Genomic DNA, 22,350 nt, shown 5'->3' with positions numbered 1-22,350 from the left:
TGTGAGGACGCTGCACCCTCGGGCATTCTCCTCCTAGTAAGTAGAACGGCTGCGCTTCTGGAAGGAGCGGCCTGTGCCAGGCTCTCCTGGCTTGGTTTTTGGAGTAGAAAATGGTCTCGGCTTGTTCTGAGCAAAACGCTGCCGTAGTAAAAATTAGCTAACACGAAATAAAAAATTCCTTGCTTAGCATTAGTTCCAGGTAATTAATGGTCTTTAACCTTGAAGACAAGGAGTGTGTTTGGAGGCCGGTGTGGCTCTGCCTCCTTGCTGCTCTCTGTCCTGCTGCCTGAAGAGTCGGAGGAACTCCTCAGCTGAGGTTTGGCCCATCCAGAGGTTACAGGGAGGCGGCTGGACGTGCTGATGAGCTGCACGGTTTCCTATCAGCAGCGGGCCTGACGTGCAGCAGCACGGAGCAGCGAGCAGAGTGCGCTGATAGTGACTGAAGGTTGTGTAAACAACCGAGAAAGGAAGGGTTGCAGATCTAGTAACCATCACTTCGTTCTTATTTTTTTCACTGTTCTTCAATTAAATGAGTCAGTAGCATGCATGAAATCTTGAGTGTTCCTCTATGCCAGCCTGTTTTGAATGGAAGTGTATTCTGAAAGCCATGATAATTCACTGGCTTTCCCAGTGAAGTGCCTTCTTACTGATCTCATTGTATAACCTGCCGTTTTCATTTCTAAGTTATAGGTTCTATCTTTATTTAAAAGTAGCCTTCACATTTGGGAATAAGTCACAGAAAGCTGTGTACACCGTGCAACTATAACTTTCCATTCCAGGTTTTATGTGGACTTTCAGCTATATGCTTGGCACTTTGGACAAACAGTGGTTTCACAGGTATATTTCAGTCTATAAGGTTTTCTGCCACAGCTTTCCTTACGTACCCATTTACCACCCTGATTTGCCTGTTGTCATGATGTGTAGCTTAGGTTTTGTGTTTTGTTGATGCAAACATTCAGTATTGCTTTTTCTCTTGCAGTCTATTCTGTATGTGAGGCTGTGTACAGAAGCTTTGCTTTTGACAATGAGGAATTTTCTGGCAGTTTTCTTGAAAGAGATTTAAAGTCTTTTCTCAAGTATTACTGTATTTCAGTAAACTTTATTATAATTAAGGAACATTATTTAGTTTCTCTCCCTGTCTGATCAGAGGAGTCAGATACCTAAACTGAAGATGTTAGTGGGCTCCTTCTCATGTTGTTATCTGCATGTGGTCAGTTCCACCCTCTTTTATTTTCTTTTTTTTAGAACTCTATACCATTCAGTCTATTTTAGCCTTATAAAGCAATGGAAGACTTTGTTGAGGATTGCTTTGCACAGATCATGCACCGTCCAGATGGATATTTGAAACAGTAATGCCATACAGATCACTGAATTTGTCTTTTTGCTTCAAGCCATAAGTGTAGTTTCAGGCTCATGATAAAGCAATGGGAGAAGTTTTGTTTTCCCAGTATAAGGGTGTATTAACTTGAGGTTATTTTTCCTTACAGAATTGCATCTGAAGTTTGCATCTGTACTATTTTTAACTTGCAAAGCATGATTCCACCAGTGAAAGTAGAATACCTACTTTATCTCTTTTTTTTCTTTTTCTTTTTTCTTTTTTTTGTCTCTTCAGGAAAAAATGTGCTTCAAAGACTACTGATCTCAGGCTTTGCAGAGATCTGCTTTACCAGGCAAGTGCCTCAGTTGGTCACATCTTAAGGGATATTCAGTAAAACTATTATTTACGTACTGAAGTTGCTCTCTCCCCTATTTTGGCACGACTCTGGGCTTTTTCCTTTCTCTTTTGCAAAGAGCATGCTTGCATATAAATGTAGTCAGCATAGTCCTGAAAGCAAAGTTTAGGGTGAAGAGATAATACAATACTGTTGAGTTTGGCTATAATTTTGCTCTATCCGCTGAGTTGATCTGTGACTCCAAAGTTGCTGCTAATTTACAATAATGCTGCATTAACAGACTGCATTAAATCCTAGTAAGATATTCCCAAATTAGTTTTAATAACCTTCTCACAGATTGCATCTTGTCAACTTGCATGCTGCTATACTTTATTTTTTAAATAATTTCTGTTAGTAAATGTGCCCTCTGGGTAGTCTCCTCCTAATTTTTAAAATGTATGGATAGTAGTACTTAATGCTGGAGATTATTGTGTTTGCTTTATTCAAATAAGACTGCTGACAAAAAAAGAAGTTAATTAATCCTGTTTCCTCAAAAATGCTTTTTCTGAGTACACCATCCATCTCTTCCCGTATTTCTCTTTTTCAGAGTTATATATGACTATACCCCTGTTTCAAAGTCCAACTGTAATACAGTAAAGTGCCTAGATAAAACATAGCAGCTCAGGGTTTAGCTCATTTTAGGATTTAGGCTCATAAACTCATGCTAGAGTCTATCAGTGCTGCTAATACATTTGCTGTTCATCCTGCATGCCTAATGCCTGCTGTTGTTAAGGCTTTCTGAGTGCAGTCTAGGTGTACTGTTGAGTACTTCATGAAGGAGGGTAAAAATAACAGTAGGGTCCAGTCTGCTGGATCGAATCCATTCACAAAGTCCCATTCAGGGGCCACAACCTGCTACTACCTGCAAGTCATTGGGTAACTTCTGATGAGAGAGGTCTCAGTTATTGCCCCACATTAAATAATTTGGATGTGTTTTGGGAGCTAATGTCTGTTTTGCTCTTAAATGAAGAAAAACACTACCTTTTTGCCTTAGATTTTTCCATATAAAGTAATATATATACATACAGGAGGTAGCTTACATAATAAATAGCTCCATTTTAGTATGCCTACATTCTTAAAACTTGCTTTGTCTTACTTAAAGCAGAAACCTGTTGATACAAAAGAAATAATTTTTTGTTGTTCCTTTTACCATGGAAGAAAATTTTGAGGCTGTAAAAGCTTTTTCTGTCTTAAAAAAAATGTGACTCATGGTATTTTACTAGTTGGAGAGGAATCAACTTATCGTGGAAAACACTATCTCTACAAAGTAAAAAGTAAACAGCATTTTTAATGAAGAGGTAACACTTCCACTAATAAAAGATGAGAGGCAAGAGGTTATGACTTACACCCTGGCCCACCACTGCTGTCTTAATTTTATTTTATTTTTTCAAGCTTTGAGGGGGGTTGCCAGTACTGGATCAAGAAGAAAATACCTGAAATAAAAATGAAACAAAAAAAACAAACCCTGTTGTTCTCATCCAGTTTACTCCCAGCCTGTCCCTGAAAGGACACATTATTATCCAACATATCTTTCAGATGCTGAGCAAATCGTACCATGCTCTCAAAGTCAGTAACATGTTGCTTTTGGTTACTAATTCATATCTTGCAATGATACGGCTCGTGCTTATCTGTTGACTTCCCAGATGTGAAGGAGCTTCACTGGTATATTCCTGTAGTATAGGTAGCAGTTCCTTAAAGTATCTGTGGTTTTGAGAGCATATTAATATATGATACTGCCCTGATAAACTTGGAGAAGTTGAAATCCTTCAGAAAAATATGAGGATATTCTGACTTCAGATAGCTGACAACAAATGTTTAATCTATTATGGCAAACACTGAATTGTTTTTCATTTCTTTATGAATCATGATATGGAGAGTTGCTCTAGTTGTGCTGTATGTCAAACACTGAAAGTATTCATAATGTTTTTGAAATCTGAAAAATTAAAAAAAATAATACATCAACATCAGTGCATGCCCTCACATTTATAATTGCAGTATTGTTTGTAATGTTTTTCCTTTTTTGCATAAGTCTGCATGCATTGTTCATTCTTAACCACAGAGAGAGAAGAGTCACTTTTAAGACCTGCAGATTCTTACTTGAAGTTTAGGTTGTTCCTGTCAGTGACCACTCTCAGAAAAACTGAGAATAAGCAAAGTGATTTCATGGTCGGTTGGTTAGCCTGCAATGTTTTTTACGAAGAAAATGGTGTGCTTTTACAAATAAGAAATTCCATTCCTTTCTATTTCCAAACATTTTGTGGACAATTCTGTCTGAGATTATTTACATTCTGTAGCCATCAAGAATCTTGATGCAGATAAACTTGATCTCAGTCTAAGTAGTGTGCTGCAAATTAACTTAGCCCAAGTAGAATGGAGGGTCAGCTCTTTGTCTTTTTTCCCCTCACTAGGCAGTTCTGTTATTTTACTTCAAACAAGTGCCAGCAGTTGGAAGACAAGGGGAAATGGCACTGGAAATGTAGTAGTTTTTCATATGGGAAAATAGCCCAACAATTGGCAGATTTTTAAACTGTGCAACTGTTACTTTAGCATCCTGAAGTTGATGTTTTGAGTTCCAGTTTTGATATGAGTGTTGTTAGAAGCGGGATGGTTTTCATCCCCTAATTGGAACACGAGGGAATTTTACTTTTGTTTAGGAAAGGTGTCCTTCTTAAATGGCGAAAAAGAAAAAAATCCTAGACATAATGAAAAAATAGATTCTTAACATTTAATCTAATTGCAATTACTACCTTTCATGTCCTGAATTCATTCTGTTAATTTGGTACTTTCTCACAGTGCTACTGTAGACAGGTATTAATCTCTTGTATAAAAGAAAGGAGGTACAGTATTAGAAAATATCAAGCCTTCTTTGTAATTATGAAAATAAACGAAAAGTAGCATTAAATTTACAAAAAAGAAGGAGCAGCTTTAAAATCAGTGTCTGAAAAGCTTGTGGTGTAGAATGCTGATCTGAAAAGCATCATGTGATAAAAAAGTTGATGAAATACTGTTATTTTTCATAACCAGACAAATGTAAAAGATCTACGTAAAAAGCCTGAATATAATACAAACCACATCAAGTAACTATTAAATGGCATCCAATTATTGCTAGTTACTGTTTTAGGAGAGGTCAGATGTCTTTGATAAAGTCTGGTTCTAGAAGTCTTTCTTGACAAGCTCTCATGATTTGACTCAGGATCAACAATTAAACTAGGAACAATAATGCTTTCAATCCCCTACCCCTCTCAGGCAGGGAAAGGAGAGAGAGGACAAGGAGAGACACTTTCTGGATTGAAAACTAAACAAGAGAGCTTTAATTAAATACTAATAGTAAAATAGGTACAATTATATACAAGTATGTTCAGGAATGTGCAAAACCTTATTGTCTCCCCACCCCCAGTAGCTCCCACAGCATTTCCTGAGCTGTGAGCAGTCTTGAAATGTCCTGGAGCTGCTGGAGAGAGCAGCAGAGCAGACAGGAGCTGAGGGGAGAGTGATGAGGGTCAAGGATGCACCGGCCTGGGAATCAATGGGGATGGATAAACGGAGTCGTCCCCGGACTCCAGCCACGGACAGGAGAAAAGGGAACAAGAAGAGGGAAGGGGCTTGACTTCCATGATCCTTGACTTTATATCAAGTCTTACATAGATACATGGAATAGAATACTTTGGTTCACCATTTTTGCTGCTTAAATGAAGCAGCACGGAAGGAAAAAAAAATCAGTAAAAAGAAAATAGGTTTAATCCTGGCTCAAACCAGGACACGTACGCTTAGTCCTTCCCAATGCTGGTTGTCTCTGAAGGGAAGGGTCTTCATTATATCATTTAAGAATTTTGTCTTCTATAGCCTGCTTGCTAGCTGTACCAGCTGAAACTGCACCACTGTTGAGCACATGGGCTCGGAGGAAAGACTGCTTATGAGCAGCTTCAGGACTGTTAGCTAGTCTGTTAATGTGTTATCACCACTGCATGTGTGCTCACTGGCTGTTGTGGTTGCACTTGAAGGAGCATGAGGTGCAAGCTTGTGGTTCTAGGTATTTTGTTTGAAAATGTTCAAAAAGGACTTGAGGTCAAGAAATCCCTTCCTCCTTCAGTAAGACAGTTTTTGAGCTGTGTATTTTAGAAGTGTTCTCTTTGTAGCTATGGGGTTTTTTTACATGCTAACCCAGAGAATAGTAGGAGAAGATTGTTGCTGTCTCTACTGAGGCTTGAATGAGTATTCTGAGAAAGTGTCTTGATGTTTTGAAGTTAAACACTTCTGTTTGCAGTTCCTAGTCTGCGCAGTTCATGTCAGCCCTCCTGTGCAATTATCTGATTCAGGAAAAGCGCTAGAGATAATAAAGGAAATACACTCTGAGTACTTGTTTGCTGTCCAGAAGCAGCAAGTAAGTTAAAATATGAACAACATGAGCCTTAAGTGCAGGTAGCCCATCTTCCCTAGGAAGCAGCTAGAAGCAGCTGGGAGAGAGACCAAGGCAGAGGTTCTTCCCCGGTCCTCTGTAGATCTTGGCAGTATTGATAAGGAAGTTAAGATAAAGTGTTTGAGAGAGTGGCATTTTATTCAGCCAGAAAGACTGTGCAGGAGTTTCTTTTGTATAGTGGTTATTGGTAGAGTCATATGTGGTAAGTGTAGGGGTGAAGTAGTTATAAGTAGCTGGTGTTATGTGTGGGAAGGAAGAGAAGGTGAGAATCTGTGTACTTCTTACTCATATTCTGCTGCTAACCTTAGCACCACAGTTTGGTGTTTCAAGCAGAGTGTGTAAAGAGAAGTAAAGGCAAGCAGATGTAGTGTTAGGCAGATAAGGATCAAGAGTGGTGTTGCAAAGAACATGCAGAGATGGGGAGAGAGCTCTAGAGTGGATGTCTTGTGAGTTAACTTTGTGTGTGTTACTGGCAATTCATGTGTTGGTTTCAGAGCGCACTAAGCAAGCAGTGACACAAGAAGCCTTTTTATGTGTCAGTGCGAGACACTTGCCGTCCAAAGGTGCAGTTAAAGCGCCTGTATGAATTTGTGAAACAAAGTACCTAACACTTAATGGGGCGTAATTGTACAGACTAGCACGCAGCCCAACACACAGTTGTGGAAAATAAGCATCCAACAATGATAGAGAGAAGCTTCTTCATGGTTGAATATGCAAATAAAGTATACAGGTTGGGAATGTTGAGCTGGGAAGACATGACAGCACAACTACCAGTCCAGATCCTCAGCACCAAGGAGCTGCTGTTCAGAAAACTTGCACAACACCTTAGGCTCACATAATTGTGTAATTAGCTGCACAGGGAAATGATGTAACTCCTTGTGTAGACTCTTGTTGCTATGTAAGAACTTACCACAAAGATCTGGTCTTTTTATTCATTAGTATATATGAAACCTCTGTCAATATTGACCTACTTTAAACATGGCTCTTGATGAATCACTGATGTTCTACGTTTGAGAAAAGTTACTCTCCAACAATTAATTGACATTTCAGTAGTTAGAACATGATACAGTTGCTTGTGGAAAGCTGTAATTAGAAAAAAATATTACTACCGTTAACAGAAATAATAGTTTCAATTCAGGTTGTTATCTTAAGCCCAGGGATGCCTAGGATAACTCAATTTATTGTTTCTCTTGATATATTTTTCATTGTTTCATTTTGATTTTCACAGTGGAAGCCCAAAACTACAACAATTAAAGGAATCTACCCATCATTATCCATGAGTTTTCTCTGCTCATGTAATACTTACTTATCTCACCCTTTTTTTACAATAATGTTAGAATATACCAGCTTCTCTGGCCTGCTGGTACAGAGGGTGGCTCCCACCAATAAAAGATTGGAAAGCTCGAAAAAAGCTCTAGAACTGGTACAAGAGAAGATCTGGAGTGTGAGGGTAGCTATCTTATGGAAAATATGACACTTTTATATTAGCAGTAGACTGGCATGTTGAGATCTTGTCAGGGTAGTCATTACAGGTGCACACTAAAATCGTGATGACTTGTATTCTGTTTGAGTTTTGCAATTAATTCAGGGCCAGGCAGTGTCTGGTGATGTTTGCTAGACAACAAGGTTCAAATTAAAACATGACACATGTATGTAAACACTGATGAAAGCTTGCAAGGTTAAGGCACACACACTGGACTAGGAAGCAAAGTAGATTATACCAGTCTTACCCGACCTCATAAACTGTTGCTGAGATTTTATGTTAGCTCTATATGGAAAATACTTTCATTGTCTATGGACACAGCTTCAACATGACTTATGTGTTCATTTGCCATGGTTAGCTTCCCTCTCCTGGTTTCATAATATTCACAGCTGGAGTTCATTTCACTTTGTGGTTGTAACAGGAGTGATTTAGCAGTGAGTTGGAAACTATTTTGCTCATTTCCAGCTGTAGTTTAATGCTCTAGGGTAATAAATGTAGCATTGGCAGATCATTCTGAGTATTGGGTATATGAAATGGGTATAAAACAAATGAGTCCAACTCGGGAAGGCTGATAATAGTCTTTCAAGTTTTTGCCACGTTTCCAGCTGAAGGATGGATGCATAGAAAAGACTTGTGAAACATAAAGAGCATCAGGTGTTTCCTGTGTATCCAAATAGGTATTTAACACTGTGAATAGCTAAACCCCAAATGTCCTTGGTTCTTTCTTCACTGAAGTGCTGAAAATTAGGTTTCTAAAAACTATGTTGTCTCAGCCTAGCAGCAATGTTGTGATGTGTAATAGCTAAAATTCCTGATAATGTGGAGTCATTATACTCTTTATAAATTAACTGTCCTTAGAATATCTGTAATTCAGCAATGAGCTATTCCAAGACAAGTCATCTGGTAAAGATTTCCAGTACTAAACTGATGTTAAAAAAATAAACTTTTAGATTACAACACAGTCATTTAAGACCTGTTTGTTACTGTTCAAGACAAGTGTTTTTCAGTCCTCTGCACCAAGCTCAGCATTTGGTAAAACTATGTCTGTCTCCTTTTTACCATTTTTCCCCTGGAAATGACTGATTGGTTGCTTCAGGAATTTCTTGTGTGTATGAATAGATGTGCATACATCTTATCTGTAACTGCATTTAAAATGTACATGTGCGTATGTGTGCTTTAATATATATATGTACGTATATGTATATATTTCTTTTTACATTTTAGAGCTGTGATGGCCAGTCGCCAAGCAGAAGTTCAGAGTTTGAAGCTAGATAATGATTCAGTTATAGAAGGAGTAAGTGACCAGGTACTGGTGGCAGTTGTGCTCAGTTTCACTTTCATTGCTGCTCTGGTATATACGCTTTTAAGGTGAGAATATGTTAACAGGAATTAACCTACATGCTGGCATTTGTAAAATTCTAATTTTCTCAACAAGTTTTTTAATTCCTGTACAAAACAACTGTGATTTTGGGAAACTAAGGAAATTATTGTTTGATTGCTTACTGTGTTTTAACTTGGCAGAGTTTCATGATTTAATTCACAGTTCAAATAAAATGATGCAAATCTCAAAAGTTTACCTCTTCCTTACTTCAGATGATCAAACTGAATAATGTTCATAATTCCTTAAGACTAAAAATGGCTGAATCCACAGTCTATATGGCTCTCATGTCATATCTGGTAACAAAGTACAAATTTGTCAATAATGATTTTACAATTAAAGACAATCTGATCACCTAGTGCATATTCTAGTTGCAGTCTCCTTTTCAAAAAAAAAATCCCAAACCCCAAGCCTGAATAAAAATACTGATTTGTTTCTAAATTAATATGCTGGAAAACAATAGACTTTTCTATGCTTTCCATTAAGCAAAATACTAAGTTCAGAATTCAGTATCTCTAATGATCAAGTAATCAAAGCTTATCTTTAATTTCAGAGTTTTTCCTTGGAACATAATAAATGTCCCAGCCTATGTGTTTTGGGAAAAAGAAATCTACATTTCAGATTGGAGATTTTAATTTTTTTTTTATGAATGTCTGTAGACTTTTGAACACAAAGAGGTTTAACAACTAAGAGAACTCAGTTTTAGTAATGCAGTGCTGTTATGAAATTTACTGAGGAATTATCCGTATGAGGAGTATTAGCAGGGTAGGAGGTACATGAGAGCAAGCTGCAGAAGCAAGCAGGAGTGGAAAAGCTTCCTTGCAGTGCTGCAGTTCAGGACCAGGAGACAGCAAAGAAATCTAAGATAATTGTATGCACTTCATCTTGGTTTTCTTTCAAGGCTGTTTTAGTTACTCACATGGCTTCAAGAGTGCTTCATTTCCCTCTGCTTGTTTACACTTTTCTGACCTCTTATATTGGCATTTTTAGCATTTGTGACTTGAATTGTGTTTAGTTTAAAAGTAAACATTTCATTTTTTAACTTTATAAAGGAAAATAAGTTAGGAACATGAAAAAAAGTGAATGTAACGAGGGTTATGAGTGGACAGAAGTAGTGGGAGTTCACTCGGAGTTCAGGGAGATGATCCTTTGATAATGAAGGGTTCCTTGGTGAGAGAGAAAAGGGCAAGTTACTAACTACCTCTGCGGTGTGATGAGCTAAGTAAAAAGTTTTTTTCTGTGGATCCTGGTACATATTCAGATGGTATATTTTTTGGAGGGTCAAACAAACTCCAACACAAAGCTTCCATACTTTGGAAGTCTTTAAGCTTTTCTACTTCTGCGTATGCCTGACTACTGAGAGTCCTATTGGCATTCTCCTAGCTCTCTGCTGTGCCTGCTGGCACCTTCTGAAATTGTCTGTATTCAGCAGCACTTTTTCTTCTGCCTCCTTTGTATTTTCTAAATCTGCACAGTACTGTAGAAAATATGTACAGTGCAAAAAGTATAGTAATTCTTACTTATTTAGCACAAAAGGGGAAGTGGAGGAGAAAACAAGTATTTTCTTTTTCCTCTCCAGTTATCTTAGGCAATATTGTGGTCTGTGTGTTCCTTCTATTGTGTCCATTACCCCAGTTTCTTTGCCATACGTACTTCTATATACAACATCTGAAATACTTAAGTTGGATAGGAACAAGTCCTGGGTAAGAATGTGGAAATTTAGTTTATCCAACAAATTGAAGGGAGCCTGACGCTCCAGTGTTTGGTGTCAGAGATTTGCTACTTGTCCTAGATTTCTTACCTAACCCATGTTTATGAATCTGCAGGGTTAGATCTTTTCCTCTCATTTTTGAATCCCATCATATGTTTTGATTATAAGATCTAGATGGTATTTTCAGCAGAAGTAAGATCTTAGTCCTTGGAAGTTAACAATTGCCATCATACCACAGTGGTACATTAGTCCCCATAGGTACTTTCCCTCACTTTCCCTGAGCAAAACTGTACCTTGAATGAGCAGGCAGCCTTCCTCCTCCTGTAAATGATAGTTTGGTGAGGCCTTTTGTGATACATGGTACAATCTTTCCATGCCAGGGGACACTTTTTCTCAAATTACGGAGTGCTAACACTCAGATGTGTTAGATGCCACATCTAACTTTATAATTCTTTCTGGCTTGTGTTTTATAATGCCTTTAATTACGTAGCACTGTACTGTTTTTCATGTATTTAATTTATTTTCTTACACTAGCTGCATAACAGGAGTTGTGAATTGTATGTGTCTTGAACTCTGCCTGTTACCTCCTGGACATTCTGCAGTTTTCTGTTGCTTCAGCATTTTGTGCGTGAGGCAGATGTACATTCTGAACCTCTACAGTTCTAGAAATGCTCTTAGTATATTCAATGTAGTATGTGATACCAGAGTAAAGTCATATTATAAAATAAGTATTTGTATAAGAAAGTTATGTGAATATTGCCTGCGTAACTTTACCATGTCTACTTTTCAAATTTGATCAGTTAAAATTCTTCTTTGCTTAGTATAGCTTTTCACTGGGTAACACTTCAGCGGCAAATTTGCAATTAGTTGCTCATGAAGAAATCAGAACAAACTGGCTTATAATTAACACTTTCTACTTGTTTTGTGATTTGATTTGAATTTAATTTAAATATAAATCAAAGTTTTGACAAACTAAAGGTGTAGAATATGCTCATTTGTAGCATCTAAATAGGAAAATACTTCTAAACTTAGGTATGACAGACAATATCCCCAAAATCTGACTTCTTAAGACCTAGGGTGGGCAAGAAGGGGTTTGATGTAAATTACCCATCATCCAGCTTTCATATATCTCACCCAAATTAGTGTTACATAAATTTATTTTTTACAGATAATTGTGCAATTATTAGTACAATATGAGGTTTGTCTATTCCTCTGTGAAGAAAGAAGGAAGGAGATGGTATGTTAAAGATAGCAGTAATGCAGTATTATGATTGACAACATCTAATGAAGGAAAATATTGTGGACGCTTCTAGAGCCACTGAGGAAATTATGTAAATAGGACTGCAATTAGAAAATGTCCTAAAATTTCAGCTTTTACAGAGGATCAGCTTGCCTAGGTCATCCCTGGAAGCAGTGCAATCTGGTTTTTGATTTAACTTTTAGTCAAAGATAGATCACAATTCCATAAAGTAACCTTTTCTGATTTTGTACCCTTAGCGGTTAGAAATGTTTTTCCACCAACGTTAGATACAGTGGGATATAATTGCTCATATTTATAGAATGAAAGCCTTGTTCTGTCCCCTTTTCTATCTGTAAGCAGTAATCTATACGAACTGACATTTCTTTGCTCTTTCTCTAATGCTTAAAAAATGTGGGCAGTACTTCTATTCTCTTCTGAACTTCCTCCAGCTTCTCTATGTGTTTTTATGCATTTAGCCCAAAATGGAAGACAGGATCCAGCTGAGACCTCAACAGTGCTGAGCAGGATCTATCACCATTAAAATCCATATGAATCAATAAAGCATAAACATTCACTATTTGAATATGATGCTGTTGACTCATATTATACCTCTTAATATTGTCATCATCATTTTTAGTTAAAATTATGTTCCCTTTCTGCTTTTGAATTTCAAACTTGTGATATATCCAGCCTCCTTCTGCAGTTAGTTCCTTCCCTATGATTCCCACTGGCATATCTAACCTGTAGTTTTCTTGCCCATAGTCTTTTGAAAGAGTTATTTAAAAAGTGATTTCTTTTTATATCCAGTCTGCTGATAGTTACATAAATTGAATGTTCTATATCTAAGAGTTTGCCTACCCCTTCTTATGTAAATGTTATGCCTTAATCTTTCATGTAGCAGATAAAATTGAAATAATTAGGATTTTTTAACTTTGCAACTTAGGTAGTGAGTGAAAAAAAATAAGAAATTTACAAGTAGACCAATAATACAAAAACTAGAAGTGGAGACAAAAATTAAAAATATTTTTGCATTATTAATATTAAAGCTTTCAAGCAACTTGATTTTTTTGCAGGTTAATGGCATAATTTTGTTTCAGATTAGAATCTATTTTTATCATGATTTTATGATTGATTATGCAGTCTCTCTGGAAAATCTTGCTGCCATACAGCTTTAAATGTCCAGAGTAAACTTAGGATCTAGAATAAATGTCCTGTTTCCTTAATTATGTGTGTATTTCCTTTAAAATCTTTTATAGCAGGAAAGAATTATTTTTTTGCACTTTGTTCAAGTTTTGTGGTTTTTTTTTTCAATCAGTTACTTTGAAGTGCTGGGTCACAGTGTTCAGTTTTTCTTCTTGCTTATGTTTCCTTTCACAGAAATGAACATCAGAACATACATCCAGAAAATCAAGAGCTAGTGAGAGCTCTTCGTCAGCAGCTTCAAACTGAGCAGGTGCTGTGCTAAGTGTTGGCATCATTCAACTGTCTGCTTTGTGGTAGTGTAGACTTCAGTGAGGTTCTGGATGAAGCTGGCCTTGCAAGTTATGGAAGCTTATTTAATGTACAGAGGCATCATTGAAACTAATTAAGTTATGAGATAATGTAGGTTTTTTTCATGGATAAGTTAAGTCATTAAAATTAAATACTTGGCTGGTTCTTTTTTTCGAACAAGTTTTTGCCACAAGGTGGAGTATGTTAGGTTATGCTGTGGGCTTCCTGCAGCGTTCCTGGGAACTGAGTGGGAAAGAAGAAAATCTGGAGTACAGCTTGCTGCCACAGGACAAGGGTTAGACGTTTAGACAAATAAACTGTGTAGCAGAACAGTGGCACAATGACAAAAGCCAGGCAACAAAGAGACAAAGATTGGCAGAGAGAAACTTTTTACTAAAGCCTTCAATGGCAGGACAGGTTAGACTTTTTTTGCAATCATGGTAGTGAGACAGTGGCACAGGTTGCCCAGAGAAGTTGCAGATGCCCCATCCCTGGAAATATTCAAGGCCAGGCTGGATGGGGCTTGAAGCAACCTGGACTAATGGGAGATGTCCCTGCCCATGGCAGGGGATTGGAACTAGATGATCTCTAGAGGTCCTTCCAAGTCAAATAATTCTACTGTTCTATGACTGCATCCTGTTCTGACATGTAGAGGAGAGGATGGAATAGTCTTTACCACATTACTGGAAATTGCTATGGCTCAGTCCTACAGTGAAAAGCCATACTTTTGGAGAGTATTGAGGAGAGTCTTTCATCATAATACTTCTTGAAATAATGTCAGGTTTATAAAAACAGTACATGTTTATGTGGAAGACAAATATGGCAAAATGGGGAGAAAAAGCATGTCATGGCAGTGACATTCACAAGCAGATAGATGTCTGTGCTTGGGCTTGGGAACACTAAACAGTGCAACTGGTAAGCAATGCAGTTTAGTTACCTAGTTCTGTACAGAGCGTCTTAGGCTAATGATGTAACAGTCTAGCTCTGAGTTGTTATTCATGCTTCAGCATATCTAACCTAATTTAAAGTGAAGGACCAATGAGGTAATTTGTGTTCTTTGGTTTGAAGCACATACTTATAGAACAGGTGAAGGGAAAACAGTGGCCTTTTCACAAGAACTTGCTTATTTCATCAGTTTTAGCATTTATATGTGCTTTATTTGTGAACTTAAGTATATTTCTCTTTCGTTTCACATAGCTGTGCATTTTACTATTTTACTTCTAGTATATGACCACTAGATTTATTCTTATTTTTTTAATTCAAGAGTAGTATCTCTTAACACTTTGCATTTCTCTTCTTTTCCAGCAGGATGGTTCTGCTGGTGATAGACATCACTTCTATACAGATATGTCCTGTCCAGTCTGTTTGCAACAGGCTACATTTCCTATAGAAACAAACTGTGGACATCTATTCTGTGGTAAGCAAGAAAAAAAACAATCCAAAGATAAAATCACAACTAAAATGCAAAGATAAAGGCAGAACAGAAATACAAACTTTCAGCACTAGTGCAGTCACCCTAATGCAAAGCTTTGTTTGATTTTAGCTGCTTATTTTCTTGTCTGCTTAAGAAAGAATTTTTATATAAATTGTAAAGAAAATACATTTGCAAACAAGCAGTTACTTTGACAGTGCTGCATTTTTTTTCTACACTATGAAGCTTGAAATTGTGGTTAATTAAAAAATTTTAAGGACAGAAAGTGTAATTAATTTCCAGCTAGTAAAAAAGCTGAAGAGGCTGAAAAACACTCAGAAATATAACATTTTAAAAAGTTGTTTTGAAGGAGTAAAAAATACTGTTTGGTATTATCTTCATCTCAGAGTGTGTTGTTTGTTTTTTTTTTCTTGAAAGTCCTGAAGAATTAAGACTAAGTTCACAATGTGCAAAGTGTTTTCCTTTTTTTGAGGCCCAGCTATTCAAATTTACATCTAAACGCCCTAGCATTTTGCTTCTTCTTCTTCTGCTTCCTGCAGTTTTATGGAATATGTAGTGCAGACTGTGCCCAGTTATTTAAAGGAAAAAACATACAAATTTGGACAACAGTTCAAGTTCTCAGATTTTTATGTAGTCCATTACCTGTTGAAACTCTGATAATAAGACCAGGTTTTTAGGATAAATTTTACATCTCTTGACATCTTTGTGACTTCTAGACACACTGGTAAAATTTTTTATTTCTTCAGTTAATGATTAAGAAGTTTTCTATCTTTTCAAGAAATAATACCTTAATGATACAATTGAACCTATTCAGGATTTTTCTTATTAATATCATGTAATGTGAAAACATTGGTTGAATATTGTATACAAAATTACACCAGAAAAGATAGATTTAACCTAACGGCTTATACACTTCTGTTGTCTGCCTCGGTGAGAAAAGTATTATTTCATGCAATGGGTGTTTCAAGTCAGCAGTTTAAATGTCTAACTTCCCTTCATCAGGTTCCTGCATTATTGCCTACTGGAGGTATGGGTCGTGGCTGGGTGCCATCCGTTGTCCAATCTGCAGACAAACGGTAATATTTTAAGTAATCATGGACCTGATGGTTTGGCTGTTTAGTATAGCTTACTGAAAGAAAGCACTTACATGTGAACTGCAATAGTGAAACAGAAGAAGTCTGAGGAGCAGAAAGAACATGGGTATGTGAGAAGTAGATGGTCGACATTGAGTTCTTTTGAAGTTTTTGCTTTGCCAAATGGGTCAAAAAATGCAGGTTGTTCCTGCCACTCAGATTTAAGGGAACAGCACTGGTAACTCAGCCATTTTTCTGTAAAGAAGTAAGTATATGAAAGCAGAAAACTGTAAGACCATGACTATGATTCTTTCATGCTTTTTCTTTGGAACGTTATGTAACGCCCTTTGCAGTACTTGCATCTGAAAGACCTGGCTGTTGTGGAAGACTGCCAATAGGCACTAGACTACTGCTTTTTCTCCCTTTCTTCTCCCCTGCCAAAAAGACCTGTCCATGTCGATTTCTAATGTTGTCTCTGTATTATTAATCTGGGTTTTGTAGAGCAAGCATTTACTTGCTTCCTACGCAACTTACATTGTCAGGTTGAAATATGTCTCTGCAGCTCATTAACACTTAGGATCTCTTGAGTTTTATAATACATGTTTTAACAAAAGAACATCTTTATTTTAACAGTGCACAACATACAGAGCTACTGACTTCTGATAAATTATATAATGTGCTCTACACCCTTGCCCGTATCCTGCTTTGATTGTGTGTATCAGCAGGACAAATGACTAAGAAGACAGAGGAAGGAAAGAAAAATAGATATGACTAGAGGAAGAATGAGTAGGTTTAGAGTGTAGCCAGGGAGGAGAGATACACAAAAAATAAAGGTGAGGATGATTAAAAAGGAGAAAACAAGTAATTTATTTTTTTAGTCTCTCTCCTTACACAGATATGCTTCTACCTTCCTCTGAGTAACAGGTGGTACTGCTTGCATGGTTATGCATTCATTCTCACCCTCTCATCTTGTAAAGTAAAAAAAGTAAGGGCTCATTTTTAAATGAGGAATGGAAGTATGTACACATGAACAATATGTGTCATACAGAAGGTGTGTGGCAGGGTTAGGAGTTGAATGTAGGTCTGCACGTGCTGTCATTTGCTAAATGTGACTGATGCACAGATATAAGATGCATATTTTGTAGTCAGATGCAGAAGGAGCTTTTGAAGACTGTACTAATTTCAAGTGCTGTGCATTTTCTGTTTCCTGTGGTAATCTGTATTTTATACCTGAAAACTTCATTCAAATACAAGTTTTAAGTTTTGAGAAATTCCTATACAGAAAGATCACATAAGATATATGTGAATATGACCGTACATGTTTTACTGTGTTTGCATGGAAGTTGTCTGAGTTCACAAAGAAGAGCTGCAGGTTAATACCTTTTTTCTTTTAACTTATTATTCTGTATGATTCACCTTCATCTTGGTATGAACATCCATACAGAAGAGATTACATTTTGCTGGGGCTTTTTTCTGAAATGCAAGGCCATTCTAAAGGTGGAAGAATAATGTCCACATTGGTTGCTTTATTTGATTTTCAGGTTAGGCAAAAAAACTAGATTAGTTTGGTAAATTAACTTTTTTCTCCAAATCATCCGTCCCACTTCTGAATCATCAACCATTTGGGTGTTTAGAAAAATTTCCTGGAAGCCTCTCTTAGAAGAATGGTTCTTATGCTTGTTTTTAACGATCTTTAAAAATAATGATACTCTGTAGAGAGCTGTAAGAAATTTATTTGTTAAAACTTAGCAGCAGTATTAATTTTATTAGTTTGCATTTTGTTTTCAACTAAATATTCAACTAAAAGTTTGTTCTGTGTGCTGAAGTGGAGTTTGCTGCTTCCATTTATAGTCCACAATGCCTGCATTTAAAAGACAGTTGCACTTGTAACAAAATCTCCCTGCTGTGTCTAGGTGACTTTGTTTTTACCACTCTTTGGTGAAGATCAGCAGGATGCAACCCAAGTACTTCATGATGTTAATGATTACAATCGGAGATTCTCAGGACAGCCTAGATCTGTAAGTTTTCAGTAAATCAGGGTTAAAGTCAGTGATTTAAGGGAGATTACAGCATTGTTTGTGTTTACTTCTTTTTTCATTCTTTCCCTCCCTCCCCCATATATGAATTTTCTCTTCATGATGCTTAGGGACTGTGCAAGTTTTCCTTTAGGAAGTTAATGTTTACGTAGTTAGGGCAAACTCGTAACCTTGAATATATTTATTTGTAATTTGTGGAAATATATGGAAACCTGCATTTTTCTTGGGAGTGTGAACTCCTAATAAGCCTTGAGTTCCCTCTTCACGTGTCAAGCCTTTTTCATACAACTTGTTAATTTTAAAGGATTAATAATTAGTCAATAAAAATAATGAAATAAATTACATGTAAGGAAGAATATTGACTGATGATCTCTTTACATTGATTAGAAAAATCTGAGTTTCTACTTTGTGCCTTTCTTCCTCAGATTTCAAGCTATATGCTTGTTCTTGTATTTTCCTCCTAGATTCCACTCTAAGTGAAGAAAACTAGATTTTTTAAATAAATAGCTGAGAGAGTTAATTGAAGCTATATGAATTTTAGAAAGTCAGACTTGTGAAGTCTGTCTTCCATATGCATGTTCTGATTTGCAAGGTGGAATGCATACACATGCATACCAGTAACTTTCCTGCTTGTCTTCATTTGTCCATTGGATTTTGATATAGTAACAGAACATTAGCAAGAAAAATGTACAGTCCAAAGAGACAAAAGACATGTTGGACAGGATTATTTTTTTTCATGTTCTAAACCACAAAATTATTGTGCTTTTGATCCAGAATAAGTTGAAACTACCTTCCAGGCTCCATTGGATCTCTGTGGGCTCTGTGTCTAGTCCCCAGTAACCTGTCTGAGGTCATGCCAGAAATCTACACTAAAGCTCTAATTGGATGAAATAGTCTTTGATTTATACATCCTGTGTTGCTTAAACAACATACAGAATTCCTGTCTAGATAACTTTTTCAGCCTTGGCAATAACTCAATTTAATGTTGTGACTCTGTATAGGAACTGTGTACAGTAGAAAAGCATTCAGAATTTTAATAAAAAATTAGAAGTTCACCAGTCCCAAATCCTTACGCCTCACAATAAAAACCTGAATATTTTCCACTGAACAGTCCCTCACTAAGATGACAGAATTATAGTAGAAAAATTGAACGAGACAGGGATAGATTGATGTAAAGTTTCTTTAGTTTACTTTGAAGCTTGCTCCATCCTTTGGAAACTTACATGAATTCCTGGTTACGTGTTGGTGGGTGAGGTTGTGTTTCTTAAGAACTGAAACCTATTGTACTTTATCTATTGTGAGTTTTTTTCTCCAAACTGTAGTTGTCTTCCATGCTGGTGAATATTTCACTCCAGTTAAAGTGTTTGCTGTTTCTCACTTTCTTAATAATTCCTTTTATGGTAGTAGACTCTGCTTTCTTAATAGATACCAGTGTGTTTAGTAGTGACTTAAGTGTATGTTTTGCAGTATAGAATAATACAGTTTGACTGTTTCTTGAAAACATATATATTCTATATCTGACTTTTTATCCAGCAAAACTAAATCCAGAAAGTCTTGTGTTAACAGGTATTTGTTTTAATTCTTATAAACAGGCAGTTTGCAAATCTATATTGTAGAAATAAAACTTCAGACTAAAATAAGGCCCATTTAGCAAGGGCCTCTTGCTAATGTAAAGTACTAACTTCTGGTTTCTTTCTTCACAGATTATGGAAAGAATTATGGATCTGCCCACTTTATTGCGGCATGCTTTCAGGGAGATGTTCTCTGTTGGTGGCCTCTTCTGGATGTTTCGCATCAGAATATTCCTCTGCTTGCTTGGAGCCTTGCTCTACCTGGCTTCACCTCTGGATTTTCTTCCTGAAGCCCTCTTTGGAATTTTGGGGTTCTTGGATGATTTCTTTGTAATTTTTCTTCTGCTGATATATATCTCTATCATGTACCGAGAAGTGGTAACACAGCGGCTCAATAGATGAAAGGGATGAAAATGACCCAAATGCAGAGGCAGTTGTGGAAAGTTTTAACAACGGAACTATAACATAACTATGATATAGCAAGGTGCCTATGTACTGTTTCAGTAGTTACAATTTCATAGCTGGTCATAATATAAAAATATGAAGGGTCAGTATGTGGTGATGCTTAACTGGAATCGTTGTTTATTACATACACTTCAGAAGGATGAGGTTAGTTTTATAATGTAATAAACTACCTTCATCTACTTCTACCTGATGAACTACTGTATGTAATAAAATCAGAAAACATCTTTTTGGGTGTGTGGCTTACGAAAAAGGAGTTCCAGTAAAGGACTTCTAACAAAAAATCCTTTGGGGTCATCTAGACATGTATAAGGCAGTTCAGACGTTCTTCACAGTGCAGTTATCACAGCTAAATTGTTAAGTATCTGCCTGTTGCGGCCTGGAGTGTTTGGGGTTTTTTTTAAAGTAACTTTGTGTGTCTCTGTGGAAGAAGAAACCCAAGGACTGCATTACAGTTACCACCCTGCAGTTTGCTGTTGTCTACATGCTTCACAAAAACGAAGCAAACACCTCAGTACTTCTTGAACTGCACTATGTACGGTTGCATGCAATTCGTACAATTTTGTTTCTATAATTGGGAATATACACAGTATCCTGTCTAGATAGAGAAGCTGATAGTATGCACACCAGACTGGCTAGTGCTCTGTTTTTAAATGGGGGTATGGTTTTCCTCTTCAGCCTTGTTTATTTGATAGATTTGTATCTTGGAAGTGGGGATCTTATGTTGCTTTGGGTCAATGCAGTGTATCTGAAGTGAGTGTTTCCATTCCTTTAGTTGCATTAAATAATTTGCCTGATGGAGAGAACCCACCAATTTTAGATAGTGGTTGAAGAAAAGAAATGCAGAACTGGGTGTTTACAGTGCAATTTTCCTGAATGTACATTCTGCAATACAAGTGCTAAAGAACTTAGATATTAGGGGCGTTAGATTTTCAAGTTGGGGTTTTCTTGTTTTGTTGGTTGATTGACCACAAAAAAATCCTGGAAATTTTTTTTCAAATACCAGGGTATTAATTATCTTTAAAGCTAATTATATTTTCCATGTTGAATTTGAATATTTACAGAAGTAATGTGAAAATATTTGCATTTTAAGAAATGAATGCCGCTAGAAAGGTCAAGGATATTCTAGGTCTGTGTACTTACTAGCTAGAGGAATTATAATTGCCTTTTTATTTTCACTTCTTAAGAACTTGAAAGACAGTGATTAGACAGCTGATTCTTTATGTGTTTACTTATACGGCATGAGACTTAAAATGAAAGGGACCTTTTCAAAACTTCTGTGTTTTGCCCATTCACGCATCTTTCCACAGCTTCTAACACCTACATGTGTGCAGGAAGACAACAGAGCTGACACCTGACATGTTAGTGTTTGGAGTTGGAGATTGTTCTTCAGTGTCAAGTGTTCTAAATGGCATTAATTTAAAAGTATATTCATGATTCTTAATTTGAAACTTTGCTTTTGGAAATCTGAAGACATTTTACAAATGAACTGGAAAGCTAATTTTTTTCTTGTTGCTTATTCGTTAAAGATGTGCAAGAGGAGAAACAGGAGGTGAAACAAGGGTGGGAGGAGGAAAGCAAGACAGGAAATTGCATTTTTGGAAGTAAATGCTATTGGTTTTGGCAAACTAGCTGTTCTTGAGCATCTTAGCTGAGCTTTTTCCCTTTGCATTGGCATCGCTGATGTATGAGGATTGTTTAGTGGCTACCTCAGTTAAAAGTCTAAGGTATTACTGAGTAAGTGTGGGATATTAATAAACATTAGGTACATTTACAAAGCAAGAGGATAGTTTAGGATGTTAAGTAAAACACAATTTTGCTGTAAGCCTTGTTCTGGCTTTGTTTTTCTCCCCAAGTGATCCAGCTGAGAGCATACTGCAAAAAAGTCTTTTTACTTTAGTAAATATTAACACCTCTTTTTCTCCTAGAGTTTAATTTGTGGGTCTGCTTAGACAAGCGTGTGAAGTTCTCTAGTAGAACAACTGGAGTTTGTTCACACAATCTGTTGAGCTAGTTCCTCCTGTGTATGTTTATCTATGATCCTGCTTGTACTTTTTCCCATTACTCTAAACCCAGAAGGGTTATAGATACACATGAAGCTGCTTGCTCATTTATTCTCACTGAGCACCCCAGTTTCACATGCTACTGTGAAGTTCATGCAGAAGTATCCATCCTAAGTGGTCTACTCTTGAATAACAGACCTTCTAATGTACCTAAAATAATTTACAAGCCACACCTGTGTAGCTATATAAAGTTTACCTATGTTCTGTTTATTTCTTCACTACATATCTGCTAGCCAGAGAGGTTTCACTCAGAGGCTTCTGCTTTCTTTTGAATATTGAGT

General features: G+C 36.7%; 1 protein-coding gene across 3 annotated transcripts; it reads left to right on the top strand.

The window, feature by feature from the left end:
- The first annotated feature begins 1,610 nt into the window (after positions 1-1,610).
- Positions 1,611-20,387, top strand: RNF170 (ring finger protein 170). Of its 3 annotated transcripts, none has more exons than XM_010000474.1 (7): positions 1,611-1,670; positions 8,837-8,918; positions 13,319-13,394; positions 14,741-14,849; positions 15,867-15,940; positions 17,851-17,955; positions 19,677-20,142. In XM_010000474.1, exons 4-7 carry the CDS (start codon positions 14,780-14,782, stop codon positions 19,944-19,946), a joined length of 519 nt encoding a protein of 172 aa, XP_009998776.1. In that variant the 5' UTR covers positions 1,611-1,670; positions 8,837-8,918; positions 13,319-13,394; positions 14,741-14,779; the 3' UTR covers positions 19,947-20,142. The 3 variants fall into 3 exon arrangements, with proteins under 3 accessions (XP_009998776.1, XP_009998775.1, XP_009998774.1); XM_010000473.1 differs by having other exon boundaries at positions 1,617-1,670; positions 8,837-8,980; positions 19,677-20,387; XM_010000472.1 differs by lacking the exon at positions 1,611-1,670 and having other exon boundaries at positions 8,844-8,980; positions 14,738-14,849; positions 19,677-19,946.
- The last annotated feature ends 1,963 nt before the right edge of the window (positions 20,388-22,350 follow it).

The sequence above is a fragment of the Chaetura pelagica genome, unplaced genomic scaffold, assembly GCF_000747805.2.
Source record: "Chaetura pelagica isolate M959 unplaced genomic scaffold, ChaPel_1.0 scaffold16, whole genome shotgun sequence".
Taxonomy (NCBI): Eukaryota; Metazoa; Chordata; class Aves; order Apodiformes; family Apodidae; genus Chaetura; species Chaetura pelagica.
The sequence above is the reverse complement of the archived record's forward strand: the minus strand, read 5'-3'. Positions and strand labels throughout refer to the sequence as shown.